Genomic DNA, 20,661 nt, shown 5'->3' with positions numbered 1-20,661 from the left:
CTTGTATATTGATAGGTTTTAGAAGTATTTGATCCCAGCTGTACATTACTATAGCATTAAAAGCCGCAAAACAGCACACACAGAGGATGCATCCGCGATAATGTTACATGTATGAAAGTAACTAAAACAGGAGGCAATCCTACGCAGATATGATTCGACAGTGGACCGCGTAACTTTACCACACAGCGTAGTAACAAACACCATTTGCCCCTTGGCATACAGTGTTGTCCAGGATATTCACTAGACGCTGTAGCATATGTAGACTTGTCTGTATCAACGATTCGACAACTTACGCTCAACGCTGGACTGGTAGCATGCATATATGCTATAATCGGGGAGAGAACTGTCACTGGTATATTGAGTGGCAGACGATTGTGAATTTTCGGTTGTCCCAGTACAGTCTACCCCACAAGTTGGACATAAACGAATTAGAAGCTATCGTGGTTAGATAAATCTACCAGCTGCATTGACAAGCGTTGTAGTGATTGTAAAGCAGGTGTAGTATTAAAAATCATCTTTAAGCTACAATCGGAGATAAAAGTGGATCTGAAAAGATAGGGAGACAGATGACGTTACGCCGTCTCCCTGCCTATCTTTCTCCATTGTAATTTTTTTAGGAAGTGGAGGGACGTCAGTAGTATTTTTGAGAAGCGATAGAACGGCATCCTCTCTTATTCCCCCTCACTATTATCGCTTGCTACGATCGACTGCTGACAAGGGAACCTTCCGAAAATGATAGTTGCAGTGAAAGATGTGACCTATGCCAATTGAAAGAGCTGTAACAGAGATGAGCATTCCCCAAAAATTAGCTGCCCATAGCAAGAAGTTCGGGAAACAGCAAGGGGTAGAATTTCAAGAAATATAAGGGGTAGAAGTTCGGGAAACAGCAAGGTTGGACAAGGGGGGGAAAGTGCAAATTCCGCAAAAAAAGGGGGCACGGCAAAATACAATGCTGATAAGTGATGTTTAGAAAGAGACTTGCCACAATAGGGAACACATGGAGGCCACCAATGGGGTTAACAGTGTTGCCAACTGCAGTGAAAAGTACATGTTTTGAAAAGAACACTATATGAATTCAATATTCAGTGCAATATTCAGTGTCAACTTGTCATGTAGAACATAAGATATGACATGTATAATCAGTGGTACAATCTAACAAAAAGAAAATAGAAGTACGAAAAATATGGAAAAGACGGAGTTGCCCATAATGCGCCACATTTGATCACGAGCTGTGCATATTAGAATGAACAAAATAAGGAAGCACCAACTATGCAAGAAACCGACGTACCTAGAGTCGAACAGAAAAAACGAGTTCCAAAGTTGGCAGCACTGGCCATGAAAATCCAGATAAGTCTAATATAGTTAGGCCAGTCGCTTCACAAAAATAAACTTCCGGAGTGATTGATGCAGTGTCAAGTCGGGGAACATGAAATGGTTGGGTTGAACCAACAACCGATAATAGAAGTAATGAACATTATATCACGGTTGGGTCGTATGTGGGAATATACTGGGTGTCCCATCAAATTTTGTGACCTGAAAGATTTGCGAAACGAACAAAAATGTAACGGATCCAGTTGTTCAGGAATGTACCAATGTCAGGGGGTGACAAAAGTCTGTGAGAAGCAAGTGCCCCCTCGATCCCCATCATATTGCCCTAGGATCCAACTTCAAACTTTCAAATGGCAACATGTACCGAATGGTACCTCTTTCGACAGATCATGGAATGGGCAACAACACTATAGGAAACATTTCCTATATAAAGCATGGTTTTCGAAATGGCCGCCACAAATATATGTTGCATCTTAACATGGCATTGAACATTGTGATCGAATGTGGCCCATCATGGCCAACTCCGTCTTTTCCGTATTTTTCGTACTTCTATTTTTTTCTATTTTCTTTTGTTAGTTTGTACCACCGATTATGCACGTCATATCTTATGTTCTACATGACAGGTTGACACTAAATATTGCACTCACTTCAGATAGTGCTCTTTGCGAAACATGTACTTTTCATTGCAGTTGGCAACACTGTTAACCCCACTGGTGGCCTTCATTTGTTCCCTATTGTGGCAAGTCTCTTTCTAAGCATCACTTGTCAGCATTGTATTTTGCCGTGCTCCCTTTTTTGAGGAATTTACACTTTCCCCCCTTGAACAACCTTGCTGTTTCCCGAACTTCCACCCCTTACATTTCTTGAACCTATTGCTATGGGCAGCTAATTTTTAAGGAATGTTCATCTCTGTTGCAGCTGTTTCAATTAACATAGGTCACATCTTTCACTGCAACTATCATTTTCGGAAGGTTCCCTTGTGAGTATACGCGACGCGTAGATGGAAAATCAGCGAGACCGATACAGTTCAGGATACTTTTATTTTTCGATACAGTTCCGAACATCATATTTCAGCATAACAATCCCCGGATACACGTTTCCGGCCATCTTAAGGAACGAGGATTATCAATATTGCCTTGGTCTGCACAGTTGACACCTCGTCTATTGAACATATATGTAAAATATAAGTTGGTCGGCAGGGTTGCCAGATTTTTCAGAGAAAGTGATTTTACGATTTTTAGAAAAAAAAAGTTATGCAATATTTACATATAGCAAAGACATAGGGCCTATAAGATTTTACTTAATGATATAAATTATTTTAATTGGAAATTGGGGCTTTATCGTTAAAAAATAATTGCAACGCACATAAGAGAAGAAAGTAAATTACAATTAGCAGTGGGAGCTTACGTTAAGCAGTGGGTCTCTGTCTCATACATCTTCCATGTTCAAATAAGCGCTAAACTCAAATTCAACCAAGTATATTACATAAATCTTTGCTGTCTTTTGATAATGTGTTAACGGACACTTTTCGTCTCTTATTAAAGTGAATCTGCATTAATGAATGCAACTCGCCACTAAAAATCAATTTATAAGGTAGTAGTAGTCTATTTCCTGAAGGAAGACATCATAATTCATGATACCTAAAGTGTAATAGTACTATAAAGAAAAATTAGTTACATAAACAACAATTTAAACTTGTTTCATTCTAAAGTTTCGTATTACCATTAAGTTAGATTCAAGTGCATGTTAGATCTGGAGGTTTGATATCAGCATTCGTTCAAGTACATTACATATCTCAAGGTCAAATGTAACCTTCCATTAGTTGAATGATAGGACTCTTAAGACAAAACGTTAAGAGAAGAGTCATAATGCCCTCTATCCCTATGTTATTTTGTTCAAACACCGAGTTACCATTCAATGGTTGTCTAATTCGGATAAAGCGGGTGTTTGCTACGACTATAAACAAGTTTCGGGATCAAACGTTAGAATTTTTATTTATTTATACATAATTCTGGTTATTACCGACATTTATGGGCTTAAGCCCTTCAAGATATGAGGGTTCCTCGGCAAGCACAATATCCGAGAAAGGTGAGAAAGAAGAAAGGAATATGGAAGCGGCCTGGGACTTGTATGTTAGGTACTATCCCGTCATTTGCCTGATGGAAGCCCAGGAAAATTCTAACTCAGGATGTCACAGAAAGCTGGTACATCTTCTCAACGAATGTCCTTGCCGGGTATTGAACCCAAAATCGTTCGCACCAAGGGGAAGAGTGTTAGCGATTACGGTACCTAGGTCAAAATTATAATTTTTACTTTTACATTCGGTTATAACACTAAAATCTTTTCAAACGTGTTTCACGAGTTACAATACTCTTATTCAATTTCCGTAGAAGTTAATTCTTCATTTTGTTCATAAATCTAAAAAGTTCTTTTGCGAATTTTGTGATACGGAGGCTCTGTTGAAAATAATAATTCAAATTAGCATTTTACTTTTTAAACGGGTAACATCTTCTATATATTTGAAAGTAGATGTGTATGCAAAATATTTAAAACATCTTTAAAAGTAAATAATTGTGAAGAAAAAATTGATAGAATTTATGCTCCATCTTTGAAACAGAACTTAACAATAATACATGTATCGAAGATGAAATATACTGGACGTCAGGGGCGGATCCAGGACGGACTTGTGGAGGGGGCCATGTGTTGTAATACTGCTAATTAGAGCTACTTTTAAGAGCTCCAAACTCTGAGGTGGGTTTAATCTTATATATAAAAGAGAACGCACAAATCCTTTGTTCCCTCATCACGCTAATACGGCTGAACCAATTTCTTTTATTTTTGGGGGGTTATTAGAATTTGGACCCTAGATGGTTTTTATCATATCACTTTAATTTTTAATTACCAGTGTCTTGAGATAATTGACCATTCAAGTGTCCATAACGTACAAATCCTTTGTTAGTTCATCATAGGTAAAAATAAACGTATTTATATGCAACCCGCATGACCGTGTCACTCGGCGGGTTAACATAAATGACAGGCGATATAATGTTAACATTTACTGCAATCTACTATGGTTTTTATCATATCACTTGAAAGCGAAAACTTCCGGGATGACCGCAGCGAAGCGGGGCGGGTTAACATAAATGACAGGCGATATAATGTTAAGATTTACTGCAATCTTCTATGGTTTTTATCATATCACTTGAAAGCGAAAAAGTAAAAATTATCTAAGTAACAAAGTTTATTGCGTTCCGGGGTGACCGCAGCGAAGCGGGGTGAACGCTGCTAGTTTATATATAAAATAAGATTTTTTAAAAAAACTTTCCTCTTCTGGGGGCTGCTGGACGACAATTTCAAGGTAACGAAATGTTACTCTTGTGTTCAGTGGAATAAAGGAGGTGTGCAAGTGCATGATCAGAGTAGGAATATATCATAGTTTCACCAATGGTCTATAAAGTTCAGCCGTAAATTCTTCAACCATTCATTTCGTTTTACCCCAAGATACAAGCAGTGTTCGTAGTTTGAGTGAAATTTTCCTAATCTAGGGAAATGTCGTAGGTAATTTAGCAAAAAGGGAAAAATTGATTTTGTTCGATGAAATGTGAAAATCTAGGAAAATTCTTGCACTGACTGATTGGCCAATACAAATGCTGAATTTTTTCTTTATTCTTCAGAAGTAAACCATATATTAGGGTGTCCCTTATTTTGAGTAATTTCGTCTTGCGATACGCACACCCCCGAGACCATAAACACGCATTAGTGAAATAGCACCTCCCTACGGGATCGTTAACCCGTGTCAACTTGACGACAAAGTCATGAAATGGCGTTTCCACATTTTAATATAATTTAGAAATTCCAACAGTGGTAACGGAGACACTAAAAGAGACAGAGAAACGAAACTTTCCACGAAGCAACTAGAGAAATGGCGACATCTGCTCGTTTGTTGACAAATAGCACCGGACGAACAGTGTTGCCAACCCAAGACAAAGTTGTGTTTTTGTAAATGGAATGATCTCAACTGAATATCATCATTGGAAGCAGCAATGAAAATAAAGACAAAAGAGATTGTAAAGATAGATCAGTGTTGCAAACTTTTCAAGAAATAACGTGTAATATGTGTTGGCGCACACAGGGAGTCAGATGCTAACGTTTTGTACACCTTAAATCAGATATTGATAAGAATTGTTTGCGTTGACTCTAAGTCTAGAAGCATCCGCTGAACAGTGTTACCATCAACAGAAGGGAGAAATTGAGTTTGAAAGAGATACAATAACTCGGAAAAGTTCACTAGTGCTGTATGATTTAAAAACTATAATAGAAGGCAGAAGAGCATGAGGAGTAACGGCATGGTTATGTGAGATTAGTAACTCACATACTGACAGATACATGTGGTATCTTGTTAAAGTAGACAACTAAGGTTTGTAAAAGATGGCAACAACGACAACGTTTGGAAGGTGATTCCTGACACCAGTATAAGAGAAAAAGTATAGACCAACCTGGGTGTACAGATGCTTCCTTTCGGAGTTATATCCTGCCGGAAACATGAAAAAAATGAACTTTAAACGTCCATAGCTCCAAAACTATGGGACCTACCGTAGTCCGATCAAGACTTCACTTAGGAACTAATAGGTATATACCCTATCGAAAAATCCACGTTTCAGAATCCTGCGATACTTACGCAACAATTCTTATAGAGGGAGTTTGGCTACGGGCATATAATTTGAAGTACTCACCAACTACCTCTATAAAAATCGTTGCGGAAGTACCGCAGGATTCTGAAACTCGGATATTTGGATAGGACACATACAACTTCCTAAGTGAAGTCTTGACCCGACTGCGGTAGGTTCCATACTTTTGTTGGTATGGACCTTTTTTTTTCAATTTTTTCATGTTTTCGGCAGTCTATAACACCGAAAGAAAGCATTTGTGCATCCAGGTTGGTCTGCGTGTTGGTTGGTGTGCTTTTTGTCTTATTTTGGTGTCAGAAGTCACCGCCCAAACGTTTGCGGTGTTGTTTTGAAACACCCTGTATATATAAGGCAATTTGAGGCAGTCCCAACACGCTAAGCATATTTTCGTCTTCAGGTAGCTTCAATTTATCTGCATGGAAATGGTTGCACACACTGCAATACTTTATACATTCATCCTTATGACCGTACTTCTTTAGTGCCTCAAACGTAATTGTAATCTTTTCAGTTTTCCGCAAACGCTTCAGGTACGCAATGTCACGTTTCCCCAACTTTCTTAGGGAATTCCGACACTTGCTATGGATATTTCCGACATTCTTTTAAATAGAAATAAAAAGATAAAAAAAAATACAGCAAAATAAATTTATATATATGTAACACATTCATACATTAAAATCTCAGAAGACCTTTGAAATATGTCCTGCTTTATTCCGCAAATTATTCTTTTCATAACACCCTTCGAAAATCTTAGGAAATGATTCTACTATGTCTTTTGTTGGGCCTCTAGCTCTAGCAAAGGGTGATCCTTGAAGTTTTTGTGTAGCCACTAATGGGCATCAGCTTTAGAAGCTATACATCCAATTATATTCAATTATTTCAGATTTTTGCTGAAACGGTGTTCAATTTAGGTTTTTTTTTTTTTTCAGCATAAGAAAAAACCGACGTAAATTTTTACGCTGAGACCAAATCTCACGGCATCAAATTTTAGGATACATGTTACAAACTCCTCTTGCTTTTCTGAGAAGGTTGGACAACCCTTAAACTTTTTAATAATGAGCCTATCTACTTTAAAAGCCCTATCTCGTAACGTGTTTCTAGGCACATCAAATCCTCTAGCGGCAGTTGTTAATGGCGTAAGTTTATTTGAACCCTTTAGCTTTGATACTAATATCATACAATACGTTGTACGAATTGCAGAACTGCAGAAATGTCGGAACTCCCCAACACTGACTGTCGCGGAAAAAAAAAAAAAAAAAAAAGAAAAAAAGAAACGACCTCACTACAGTTAGTTAAATATATCCTTATATAGAAATACTGAAATAGCAACAATCACTCGCCATACTCTAGATCAGGGTTTCTCAATCTGGAGGTCGCGAGAGGGATTCATGGGGGTCGCGAAGATAAGCGGAAGAGGAATAAACTGATAAAATTTGGTTTTAATCCACTTGCTTTTAGGGAAGTTACTGTATCCACTATGTACAAGAAATGGATTCTACTATTATACAAATACCTAGGTGGATGGATATCGTGAGATCTCCGTGAATCTCTTAAAAATCACACACAAAAACTTACTACAAACCAGAAATTATAAGGGGCTCACTGGTAAGAGAATTTAATAAAATGGAGGCCGTGATAGGAAATAGGTTGAGAACCACTGTTCTAGCTTATTGAGCTCCAACTTACATATGGAGCGTTCCTTTCTTTCTTATTAACTAAGTTAACGGTTAGCTACGTGAAATCGTATTTTACATGACACTATATTATATTCATAGACAAGTATTTAGACACCTCATCTGACCAAAACTCGTCTATCCGATACGATTATAATAATTGAATTAATGAGCAGCTCTTGTAATTTACAACACATTTGGACCTCTGTGAGTCTATTAACTTTATTTGTTTCCCTCGAAAATCAAGTGAGTTACAGGGATGCAAGCTTAGAAATGTCGAAATTACTCATAAGTCGGGACGACAACTTATCCTGAAATCTCGATTTTCGATGTTATTTAGACATATCCCGTAAAGTGGTTTCATATTGGCCCAAAGTAGCTAACCCAGGAGAAAAATTAGTTGCATTGAATATTATTAAATGGTATCCGAAACGATCTGGTACGGGATATAGAACTACACTTCATTTTATGTAGCAACATCATGGTGACCATTTTAAATTCTGTCATTTTGGATTCAGGTCCAAAATTTCAAATCAGAAAACGAACATGTGACATCGTTTTGAGGTAGCTTTCCACTACAATAATATACATTTGACATTATTTTGAAAACATCTCAACAGATGACAGAGCATATTCGGGTTATACTTTGAATATTCTCTTAAATTGTTGAACATACAATTTCTCAAATTTCAAGAAGAACTTATTTTGTTTAGTTTTGTAGGTAAAGATTTTTGTTGCTCGACATTTCAGTTTTTTCTTTTAAATTTTAAACTGGTGTTCAGTATGAAAATTAATAAATGCATTTCAAAATTTAACTGTACATAAGGGAAAAAAATTGAAGGCGCGCCTTTTTTCAGTGTGAAGGATACAATACAATTTAATTTTTCAAGAAGCATGAGTGGGTTTTTTATGCCCTTGCTTCAACGTTTGTATCCATTTCTAGCCTATTTTTGGCTAAATCTAGCCTATCTGGAAATTTTAACCACTGGCCACAGAGAAGGCGTAACCTTCTGCGGCCCGCCCATCGCAAGATGAGAATGAAAGACAGTTAAAAAAAATATGTACAGTTAAATTTGCGAATGCATTTATCAAATGAGGAGGGATATTTATAGGAATATTTTATTTTTCAGCACCGTGGTCTGAAGTGGTACCGAGTGAATAGTGACGAGTTTATATAAACTCATCATTCTCTACAACTTGAACTTATTTTTCTGCTTATTTCTGAAGTCTGCCTGACAGACGTATCCAGCCAAGGGCAGTCGAACTTATGGAACGAGATAGAGAAACTGCTCCTTCCGGATAGCTATCCAAACGGGCTGTCCCAACTTCATCATATAATTTATATCTCATCAGCGCCTCATCGTCCAATCAACCTCTCCATAAATCTATTCATCTCCGTGATAGCAGATCTACGTTCTTGTATCTCTGAACAACTGGTGAATGCACGACTCGCTGGTCTTTCTTCTGTATTCGTCATTCCATCCCCAATCAAGCTAAATGATACAACCAATAGACAGCGAGTACAATCTGGAAGTTCTACGGCCTCTGCACAACATCAAATGTCTCTACCCGGTCAAGATAGCTAAGAAACCAGCATCTATGTTAATGCAATCAAGAAACACCCAGTGGCGGATCCAGAAGGCTAAAACTGGGGGGGGGGGAAAGCCTGACCCAGGTATATCATGAGTTTATTATAAACTTTCAAAAAAATATAAATAATAGCTTAAATTATTTTTTGTAACTCATAAAACTGGGGGCTAGCTCCCCCGGCCGTGGGCTAGATCCGCCACTGAAAGCATCGTCATCAGTCGAAAAAGCAGCACCGAAACATCTCATAACGTCCCTTGACAATAGCGCTACTCCAATTAAAAACTGTCAAACATAGCTTACCTGCAACCAGCATCGTAATAAATGCATTCTTCATTCTTTCCTTCTCCAACAGTATACCAAATACAGTAATGAAAAAAATCACCACATTACAATTCACAAAATATCTTCCTAGCGCACCATTAATGCAAGTAATTAAAATGAGCAGCAGTTACTCTTAGAGCTGACAGATCCGCAGATTAACATTGCTGTTAGAAACAAGCCTTCGCGACACGACACGAAAATTCATGTAAAACTTCAGCATGAAAGACATAATATCCACAAAGTCATTAGCGTATGAAACAATCATAGTGCGGGTCCATATATCATTACAAGATACTAGAAATTTATTGCTCACTATTGGCAATAAATGTTAGAAAGACAAAAGCCATGGTGATTGGAACGAAGGGGTCGGTGTCAAATATAAAAGTAGGAGGGGAAAAATAGAACAAGTGAATAGTTTTCGATATCTGGGTTGTATTCTTAGTAATAACATGAAGTGCGAACGTGAAATAAAAGCAAGGATAGGAATGACGAAAGAAACCTTTAGGAGGAAGAAAAGTCTGTTTTGTGGGACCTTGAATAAAGAGTTGAGAAAAAGACTCATAAAATGCTTCGTGTGGAGTGTTGTACTGTATGGGGCGGAAACGTGGACATTACGTAAAGGTGACGAAAATCGACTGGAAGCCTTCGAAATGTGGGTGTGGAGAAGAATGAAAAGAGTTAGTTGGGTCGAGCGGAAAACGAATGAGAGAGTGTTAGAAATGGTGGGTGAGAAAAGAACACTTTTAGATATTATTAGGAAGAGGAAGAGAAACTGGTTGGGACATTGCCTAAGAAGAGATTGTATCATGAGGGACGTCCTAGAGGGTATGGGGGCGGGAAAGAGAGGGAGGGGGCGAAGGAGACTACAATTAATGGAGGATATAAAAACAGAAAGATCATACGCGAAGACGAAGAAGTTAGCGGAGGACCGTGGAGCATGGAAGCTTCTCAGCTGCGGCAAGTGACCTGCCAATAAAGGCAGAATACCTATGATGATGATTGGCACATACATCTGAAAGTATCACCACAAGGTTGAATCCTTAAGCTCGCCTTCTCCTCTTCCTATGAGATGTGAAAATTGCCAGATCTACAACGAGAGCACAATAAAAAAATCCACTAGTCTGTGGACATTTCATGAGGCCATATCCAACGCCTTTTTCCCAAATGTTCAACAGCTGCCTAAATGTTCTACTTATCACGAACAACATCCGGCCTACTGTTATAAGTGCAGAAATGAACATCAGCCTGACAAAAAGCACAGCGATTTGATTATCCCCACACAAGGTGACCAGAATTTTCACCTGCGAAAACGGGACGCATATGAATCGACTACGGAGGTATCTAACTTCCAGATTAATTTTTGGGACTCAGCAGTGTTCTCAATTTACAAAATACACAAGTAAGAATGATAACACACTGTTTCTAACTTTACGTGTACCACACAACAAATATGGTTCCCGATTGCAAGTTCTACCCAACAATTCTTTTAACTAGTTGAAAACTCAGAATTCCCACTCAATTCCCACTTGAACCATGAACACTCAATTCCCATTTGAAAATTCAGAAGTTCTAGACACGGCTGAACCTTGGCAACGAGTGTTGGTACGGAAGAGAATAGAATTTCCATTTACGATTTATATTTTGAATAATAATTACGGGACACCTAGGTTATTTTTACTTAAAAACGGGACATTTAGGCGTCCCGTTCGAGAATCAGAGAAAACGGGACAACGGTTGGAAAAAAGGGACTGTCCCGGCGAAAACGGGACGTCTGGTCACCGTGTCCCCACACCCCAAACCAGACTCTTCACCTCCGACCGATCACTAAACTACACATCCAGTAAACTACAACTTCTTAAGTTTCTCACACTCACTGTACAAAATATAGGACAAGTATAGGACAAGTTTCATTTTAGACATATCCACATCCCGATATAATTCTGAAAACATTGAGATTTTCTGTTATTAGATAAGACTATAAGAATATTTCAAGCATGCTACTCTCAGATTATTTGACAATCAAATACTAATTAGTTTGTTGTTTTATATTGTACTAAAAATTAAATTATGTACTGCAATTTTTAAATCAAGCTTTAACACTTGCAGAAAACATGGAATAGGATAATTACTGTGTGATGCCAACATCAGCTGTAGTCGGGGAGCGTTTTGGTTTGTTTGCTGGGGGGGACTCTAAGGCAATTTTTTGCTTCGGGCGACAACTAAAATAGTTGCGTCGCTGATTACCATATCTTTCTAATTTTTTAAATACATATTTATATGTATAGTTTTCCATTTAAAACAAATTTAGATAAATAGATGGTCAATAGATGTCGCTGTTAAAGTAAATTTCAGCATGGTCAGCTATTGTTACTTCTACTACAGGTATTGGACTTTCAGTAAAAAAAAAAATAGGAAAAAATAAAGTAGCAAAACAGGTCATGTTACAAATATTAGATAAATCTACAGAAGATGTAAAAAGTGACATTGGTACGCACAGAAATCGGTAGATATAAACTAACATAACCATTGAAATAAGCATTTCTCCAAGGTTCTATCACTGGCCAGAGAGACGGCATAACCGTCTGCGGCCCGCCCATCCACGGATGGGAATGAAAGCCTTGTTGTGTGTCCTAAAGGTACAAATCTCATTTAGTATTAGCTCTGTTACAGTATTAAAGAAACAATAAAACACGAAAATTTAAATCGAATTAATTAGTTTAGATCTTGTTCTACTAAAAATTAAATTATCTTTTGCAATTATGAAATCAAGCTTTATCAGTTGAAATAATGGAACCATTGTCAATATCAGCTGTTGTCGAGGAGCATTTTAGTTTAGTTGTTCAGGGCGGGGGGAGATAAGCCGAGTTTTTGCCCAGGGCGACAACTAGCTTATATTATGTGCATTGCTGTATTTTATTGGATTAGTGGGTAAAATAGCTTTGGGCCACAGACGCGAAAAAGTAAAGAAATCGTTTCGGACTTCGGAATAATAGTACTACAATGCCTCTAAACTATAATTCTAATCAAAAACAAGTATTACTATAGGATAAAAGCTTTCAAAGTCCTTTCAATCGAGCTACACGAGCTATTATTTACAATATTATTAGTTGCATAACTACTGTCGTTCTAAATAGGCAGAAATGTAGTTTCTAAAGTGACCATCAATAAGACAGCATAATCTATTGTCACAAAATATTAATGTTCTTGAAATTTTCTTTTACTAGAGAATCACACCAAAATCGGTACGCACAATAAATCAAGAAAGTGAATTTTGAACGATATGGCAGGAATTCATTAGCATAACAATCTCTAAAACTAGGATGTTCAAGGACAGAATAAATATACAAAATAGGGGTCTAGTTGTCTATCTACAGGCTAAAGATAAATAGATATTGTAATTATTAAGAAAACTCACTCCACTAATAAGCACAGCTTCTCTATTCCAGGATGCCGTGATAGAACAACTCTTAATGGTGCCATAGCGTTTATAATTAAAGAAGAAACAAATATTTCTAAGGCAACTTGCTAATCAGCTAAAAAAAAAAAAAAAAAACTATATCAATCATGATAGAAATTAGTTTGTTGGCAACAATTTACAATACACCAAAAACAAACATCAAATATTCTTTTCCATCACTTTCTTATTTTGTTTGCCGTTGTATTGTATCTAACAAGTTACTGCCAACACCAAAGCTTAATAGTCAGTGTTTACTGGTCCACTCTGATCTTGAAATCAAATGTTAAATCAAGTGAAATGAAATTTTATTGAAATGAAATGAAATCTTTTAGTTTAACGTCCCATGATTATGCCCTTTAGGCTAAGGGAGACGGATGATTAAGGCAACAGAATGATGATGGAATAATTATTGGAATGATAGTGTAGGAGGAAAGTTGAGTATCCTGAGAAAACCTCGAACGCGATGTTGTCCACCACTTGGTCGAGGATAGAAACAGGGCCCCAAGTAGCAGAGGTTAGAGCACTATCACTGAGTCACCTTGACCACTAAAACGAAATTTTAATTTAACGTCCCACATTATATACTTTAGGCTAAAAGAGAGGGATGTTTAATGAAAATGAATGATTATGAAATTATTTTTTCTGATCTCCCACCGGGAACCGAACCCAAGACAATGTAAACCGAAGATGAGTTTTTATTTTTACGTTGTATATAATACCAAGGTTATCAAGGATGATCTATTAACGTTTTCTCCAAACTACGACCACGACTTGAGATTGAATCCAATGTATTTGACGGGTTCTCAAAGCATTATGAAAGATGTACCTCACTATATAGGTCGTTCCCCACCACATTGCCCCTACAAGAGAGTTTAATCAAAAGACCACGCCATCTCTTACGTTTGGATTGGAACCTGGTTTCATCGTTGTTTATTACGGTACAACAATCAATCATATTTACCCAATGTTGAGTCACAATATTAAGATATGTGTATTATTCTTTAGTATAGTTATCTAGCATAGATTTGGATTTGAATCTGATTTCAGTTTAGCGTCCCTTTCAACGTCGAGGCTATATAAGACGTGGACCTACAGCTTAACGTAGGATCCCAACCACATGAGCTCCTGCTGGGAATCGAACCCGGGTCTTCCATGGCAAATCTAGTATACAGATAGCATCATCTTCTTAAATGAGGCAGCACCAGCCTCTTGAATTCAAACCAAAGAGCTCCAAAGTCTAATACTTCCGGTAGTTTTATTGTGAATCCCGCTCCTACCATCACATTTAGAACCTGTTTAGCATTTGACCTGTTGTTTATATACTATTCGGCTAACCACCCAGATTATGACAGACGACTCAGGTGGAAGCAAAACCTTTACAGCTGCGCCGCGTAGTGTTATCCCTTTCGTCGGTCGTAAACAGAAAAAAGGACAAGAATTACAAATCCCCTAACAACAACGAAGAGTTGGGTATTTAATGCAGTACTTTAAATATACTTTATTCAAAAATTTCGTAATATTTGTAAAGTTGGAATCGAGTTCATTTTGAACTACGAGATTTGTAAATGTTTAAATGGTTTTGATTATTTAGAGTCTTTTTCGACTGACAACATATTTTAGTGAGTAGCCCTCTCCTCCAAACGAGACATGCATGTTTGATTTAGTATTAATAATAATACATATAAATTATAACAGTGTATGCCTATAAATTTCTACAAAAACGTGATTCTAAATAGTACCAGGGGTAAAAGTGCACAAGAACGCGGGAGGACGTCGTCTCCCCACCTACAGAAAATATATACGTCGTCCCCAGTTCCTAAAGAAAATACAGTGGGCAAAGATAGGCATGGGGCGGCATGATGTCATGCCACTACGTACCGTCCCCCTACCTTTTCAAATCCACTTTATCCCTGTATAGTACTGAGCACTATTGTTGCTACGGAAACGTTGACTGCTACAGTATATCTCAAAATTGATTTTGATTAATTAATAAATACTTCATGATTCTAAAATTTCGCGACATACCCTATGGAACTGCTTAATACACCGATTGGGGATCCACTGCTTTAGAGAATCAGAAGCTTATAGAATTGAGTGCATTCTAGAATAGCGGAATTTGTAATTTGGCATTTGTTAGTTTTTTAGATTCGGAGCTGTGAAAATTGAGTGCAAACTTCAATAACGAGATTTGTAGCTTTGCAATTGTTGGAGGATTGGGTTCTTTAGAGAACCGAAAACTGTTAGTACAGTGAGACGGAGACCAGTGAAGTAGCTAGACAGATCAGAAGGTGCCACATTCTAAGCAATATTGCTTCATAATTTGCACTTACACAGTGACATGTTTGGGGTTTTGTTTTGGGGGCGAATATGCACAACACGTGAATAAGAACTTATATATTTTCTTTTGGGTGTCGACAAATTTTAATGAAATTGTTCATATAACAAATTTATTTCGGGGGGAGGGCCTTGATCCCGATAGCCAATCCCTAAATACCCCACTACAATTATTAAACTAAAATATTATAAATGAAAAAGAGCAAAGATTTTATTATTATTATTATTATTCATTTTGTGATTAGCTTCTTTTACATAAAGACTGACTTCATTCTACTTAGAACTGAATGGATATTTGAACTTCAGTGTTTGTTAATGTGTAGTTTTATTCGTTGAATTTGATTCATTCCATAAGCGTGAGCTGAATTGATTGTATATACATACAGCTTCGAAAGGAAAAAGGAAAACGATATAATACTCACAGATTGGTGGTTCCTTCTTTAAGTTCCCAGTTTCTTCATACAGCCAATCAGGAGTGCTCTTGATTTGAGGATGTGGCCAACCAAAATCTCCTTCCTCATTGGTAGACATATTTCTCAGCCTATCAAGTGCCGTAGATGCTAAATCACTTTGTGATAAGACAAGAGCATATGTAAGGACTGCCATCGCACAAGGTTCGTCAACTTGGAACAAGTTTCTCTCGAGAAAATAACGTGCTTTCAGTACAACATCTGAATCCACCTGAAAAATATAAGAGAAATAGAATCAATTATAACAAATTTAGTAATAATTACGTCCACTACCACTAATAATAGTTTATTTACAGTGAATGGAACTAAGTCTGAAGCCGACAGCAACTTAACAGGCATGCAATGTGAAGTTTACTTCGGGGATATGTGTATGTACTATCTTCGAACCATAAGTCCTTGAATTATGTACTTGATAGACAACAGAAAGAACAGCTCAAAACCGAAACGGCTGTCTTCTTCTTATTATTCTTTATAGAGATTTGATAAGGGTACTAATGAGTCATAAGTGCACAAATTTTATTATTATTATTATTATTATTATTATTATTATTATTATTATTATTATTATTATTATTATTATTATTATTATTATTATTATTATCCACTTTGTGATTAGGTTATTTTGCTTGAACACTGACTTCATTCTACTTAGAAAATCTTTGAGTTTTACATCCCACGGTTATGCTGATTAGGCTAAGGAGACGGTGATGATGAGCAATGAATGAAATGTTGAAATGAAGAAAGTGAGAGGAAACGGGAGAACCCCTAAAAACCACGCACACGGTGTTTGTCCACCACAAAGGTCACTTGGCGGGGGCTGGGATCGAACCCGGTATCCCAAGCACCAGAGGTGAACGCTCTACCACTGAGCTCATTCTACTTAGAATTGAATGGATATTTCAATTGCATGATTCGTAGTTCAAACGTGCGTCAGTTCCTAACAACACTAATATTCGATCCTGATTGGCTAAGGGTTACACTCAACTTTGACTGAAATGGTCCGGCTTAGGTATTTTAGAAATAGTTTAGTTTTAGTTTAGTTTGGGTCATTTAAATAATGATTTTTTCTGGAAATAACATTTTCTTTTCTGAACTTTTGAACATCTTATGCTGTCACCAAATGCCATACTTATTTTTCGAAATTATAAGGTATTATCGTGCTGCTAAAATGTCTTGAGCAGTGGCAAAAATGCGAACTAAAGCTCACACCCTCACACATCCACACTTTGAGCCAATAAGGGTTCAGTTGTTTCTAAGCGAGAGAAAGCGAGTGGAATTCCTTCAGCCGATAGCAGCGCTTGCTACAGAACACTAGGGATCAAGTCAATGTGGCATATCTTTAGTGTTGAACCTAACAGGGATATAAGTCCTTAGAAACATTGATATATCTCTTGATACACAATCAAACAAAGTACGTCACGTACAGTAATTCTAATTTTTGAAGCATTTAATTTGATACATACTTTAAAAGTAGGGCTATTTTAATATCACAAAAAATAATCAATAAACAAATAAATATTGTAATTTATAATGCCAAAAGGGAACAAAAAGTTCAAATCTTGGGATTGCTTAGAAAGAATATTAATTCCTCTTTATATATGAGTTTTCTTACATAGATTAAATCGTTAAGTGTGGTGGGAATCAGGACAAATGACAATTTTTGTGGGGAATTTGATTTTTGTATCTAAACAATTATATATCTGAAGAACACCTGATAATATTAGGCAAAGTGACAAAATAGCTAGGTCCAAAATTCCACCCCAATAAACAAAAAAGATTTGTTGGACAAAATTATATAAAACGTCTTTAATTGTTCGCAAACTTCTTACGTTTATTTTCGAAGGAAACGAAACATAAATAAAATAAACAGACTTTTAAAATGTGAATCTGTAAAAGAATACGGAAGGAAAACTTTTATAAAAATATTAACCAACCTCAGAGAGTGCCAAAGAGTAGAAAATAATTTTAAAAGCGTTAAAAGGAGAAAATAATTTTAAAAGCGCTAAAAGAAGAAAATAATTTTAAAAGCTCTGAAAGAAGAAAATAATTTTAAAAGCGCTAAAAGGAGAAAATAATTTTAAAAGCGCTAAAAGGAGAAAATAATTTTAAAAGCGGTAAAAGGAGAAAATAATTTTAAAAGCGGTAATAGGAGAAAATAATTTTAAAATGTTTCAATTATCAATAACAATTGATGTATGTCCTAAACCAAGAAAATTATTTCGTAATACCCAATTAACCAAATGAATGTTGGGCAACAGTTGATTTTTGGTTACCGTGTGCGTGGGTTTTCTCGGGGTTCTCATGTTTCCTCCCACTTTCATCTTCCCACAATTTCATTCAATTTTCATCATTCGGTCTCTTTTAACGTAGAGTAAGACGTAAAACTCAAATAATTCATTTTTTTTTTAAGTTTTGGTGATGATAATTTTTCAACGGTGCTAACATGTTGATGAAAATTCTTTAATTGAAATCTAAAGCTTTGATTACTTTAAAATGAGCCCCAAAGATGTTTTTTTTTTTTTTGCACGAAAAATCGACTCAATCACAATACAGCATTGGGTCGACTGTGTTAGCTATTTAAATGTAGAATTATAGTTGCAAATAATATTTTTAGGCATTATTTTGCATGACTTAAGAGAGAGACATCAATTTTGTTTATTGCTTATACAAATGTTTTAGGCCATTTAAAAATTATTTTCACCTTTTAACTCTTTTAAATCTATTTTCTGATTTTTAGTGTTTTCTGAAGTTGGTAATATTTTTTTAATATATAAAAACCTTATATTATCTGGTTTTTAGTGTTTCAAATGTCTGTCTACACTTATTTTAAAGTTCGTTCTATCGTTATCGCAATTGTTTAGTTACCTGTTAGAAATGTGGGTGTGGAGAAGAATGGAAATAATTAGTTGGGTCGAAGGAAAAAAAACGAATGAGACGATGTTAAAAATGGTGGGCGAGAAAAGAACAGTTTTAGAAATTATTAAGAAGAGGAAGAGAAACTGGTTGGGACATTGGCTAAGAAGAAATTGTATCATGACGGACGTGCTAGAGGGTATGGTGGAAGAAAGGAGAGGGAGATTATGAAGGAGCCTACAATTAATAGACAATATGAAAACAAAATATTATTAATATGAAAACGAAGAGGTTATCGAAAAACCATGGAGCATTGAAGCTTTCCAGTTGCGGCAAGTGACCTGCCAATAATGGTAGAATATCTATAATGATAATGATAGTGATAATTATAAAGCAAATGTAGGAAACCAACTTCCTTTAAGATTGGTCGATCTACGAACAAATATACTTCTTCAAATAGGTCTGTGCATTACGAAATTGTACGCTAATAAACATAGAACTCCTTCTTGGTTATGTGAATAGCGTACGCGTCTTTGGTGTAAGAGATCCATGTTCGATTCCCATCTGGAGCTCATGTGATTCGGATGCAAATCCCACGTCAAACCGTAGGTCAATGTCTCATATCGCTTCAAGGATGAAAGGGACGCTGAACTGAAATCAAATAAAAAGAATCAATTTAATACATACAATCTAGATACGCTTAGTTATGGTATAACCACTGACAACCGTTGAAGAGTTTCATGCTCTAGCATCAAAGACTATAGTTAGATCGAATAAAATTTACACAAAACCATCACGGAAGAATTATATTAAAATAAAATAAAATTCGGTGCACCAATGTCAGTTATATTTCAACGTACACACAATACCGGGTGTACCAAAATCCAGGGCAATAGACCAATGCTCTAGGTTAAATGAAAAAGCAAGGTTGCCAGATCAACAGGCTGTTTCCTTGGGTCTTCAACATACCAAAATTACAGCATTGATTAGAAACGGATTCGAGTATTCTATATCCCCTTATGTAAGAATGTGCACGTTTCCCGTATCATCTTTGCATGCCATTACGTTCTGTTCGAACAATCTACTGAAGCGGAAACATTGAGTTTGAATTTAACATAAGGTGAGTTAGCAGTGTAGAGGCCAAACTACTGATGCGATTGGAAAAAATTCCACCATTTTAAATTGAAAATCACATATTTCTAATGATTTTCTTCCTTTTTCCTTTTTTCCGTATACAGTATTTACTCATAATGGAGTTGGCTTATATGGTCCCGGACTTTTGATACATCCTGTATATATACAATATACTTACATGTGTATACGGTGTGTCAAATACCGTGTTTAACAATGTATGGTTAATAATTGAAAAGGTAGAGGAAAACAACGTTTCGTTTGTTGCAGGACTATAACAAAGAGCAGAAATTCAGACATTCTTTGATCAACGTAATTACGTACATACTTAAGTGTGATTTCCTGCGAGGTGGATGCGACGAACAGAAAGTGGTACGCAGTACCACCTCGATTTTCGGATATAAACCCCTCTAGACTTCCCTCCTTGGGAAACTGTAAAGAACATAGTGTACGTTGAAAACCCACCAATACTGGCAGATTTGAGAGAACAAATTGAACAGGTCTCATATCGTATACCATAAAAACATTAGAAAGAAAAGCATGTCGCTTTGATTTACATTTGTCAACGATGTATTGCGGTGGAAGGTTGCTATTTAAAACGTTTATCTCCTTTAGATATATAACACTACAAAACGTTTATACTTATTCGCTTCAATTAGAGATCTATTATGTTCTAAAGAATGTACACTCATGTCCAAAATTATTGTCGTATGTCTATAAATATGTTGTTGTAAGAATATAAGTTGATAACGAATTCGCGTAGTACTTCTTATAATGTTAGTATGTGTATAATCGACAAAGACATGTATGTGGCAAAT

General features: G+C 36.4%; 1 protein-coding gene across 1 annotated transcript in view; it reads right to left on the bottom strand.

The window, feature by feature from the left end:
- Window positions 1-20,661, bottom strand: part of LOC145678735 (C3 and PZP-like alpha-2-macroglobulin domain-containing protein 8) — a 1,617,316-nt gene that overhangs the window by 205,088 nt on the left and 1,391,567 nt on the right. The window contains exon 21 of the mRNA XM_081749186.1: window positions 15,812-16,070. Within this exon, the coding sequence (XP_081605312.1) occupies window positions 15,812-16,070 (259 nt within the window). The remainder of the gene's footprint in view (window positions 1-15,811; window positions 16,071-20,661) is intronic.

This window comes from Thermobia domestica, chromosome 2 (assembly GCF_964235325.1).
Source record: "Thermobia domestica chromosome 2, izTheDome1.hap1.1, whole genome shotgun sequence".
Classification (NCBI taxonomy): domain Eukaryota; kingdom Metazoa; phylum Arthropoda; class Insecta; order Zygentoma; family Lepismatidae; genus Thermobia; species Thermobia domestica.
Note: the sequence above shows the minus strand (reverse complement) of the source record. Positions and strands in the feature narration are given on the sequence as shown.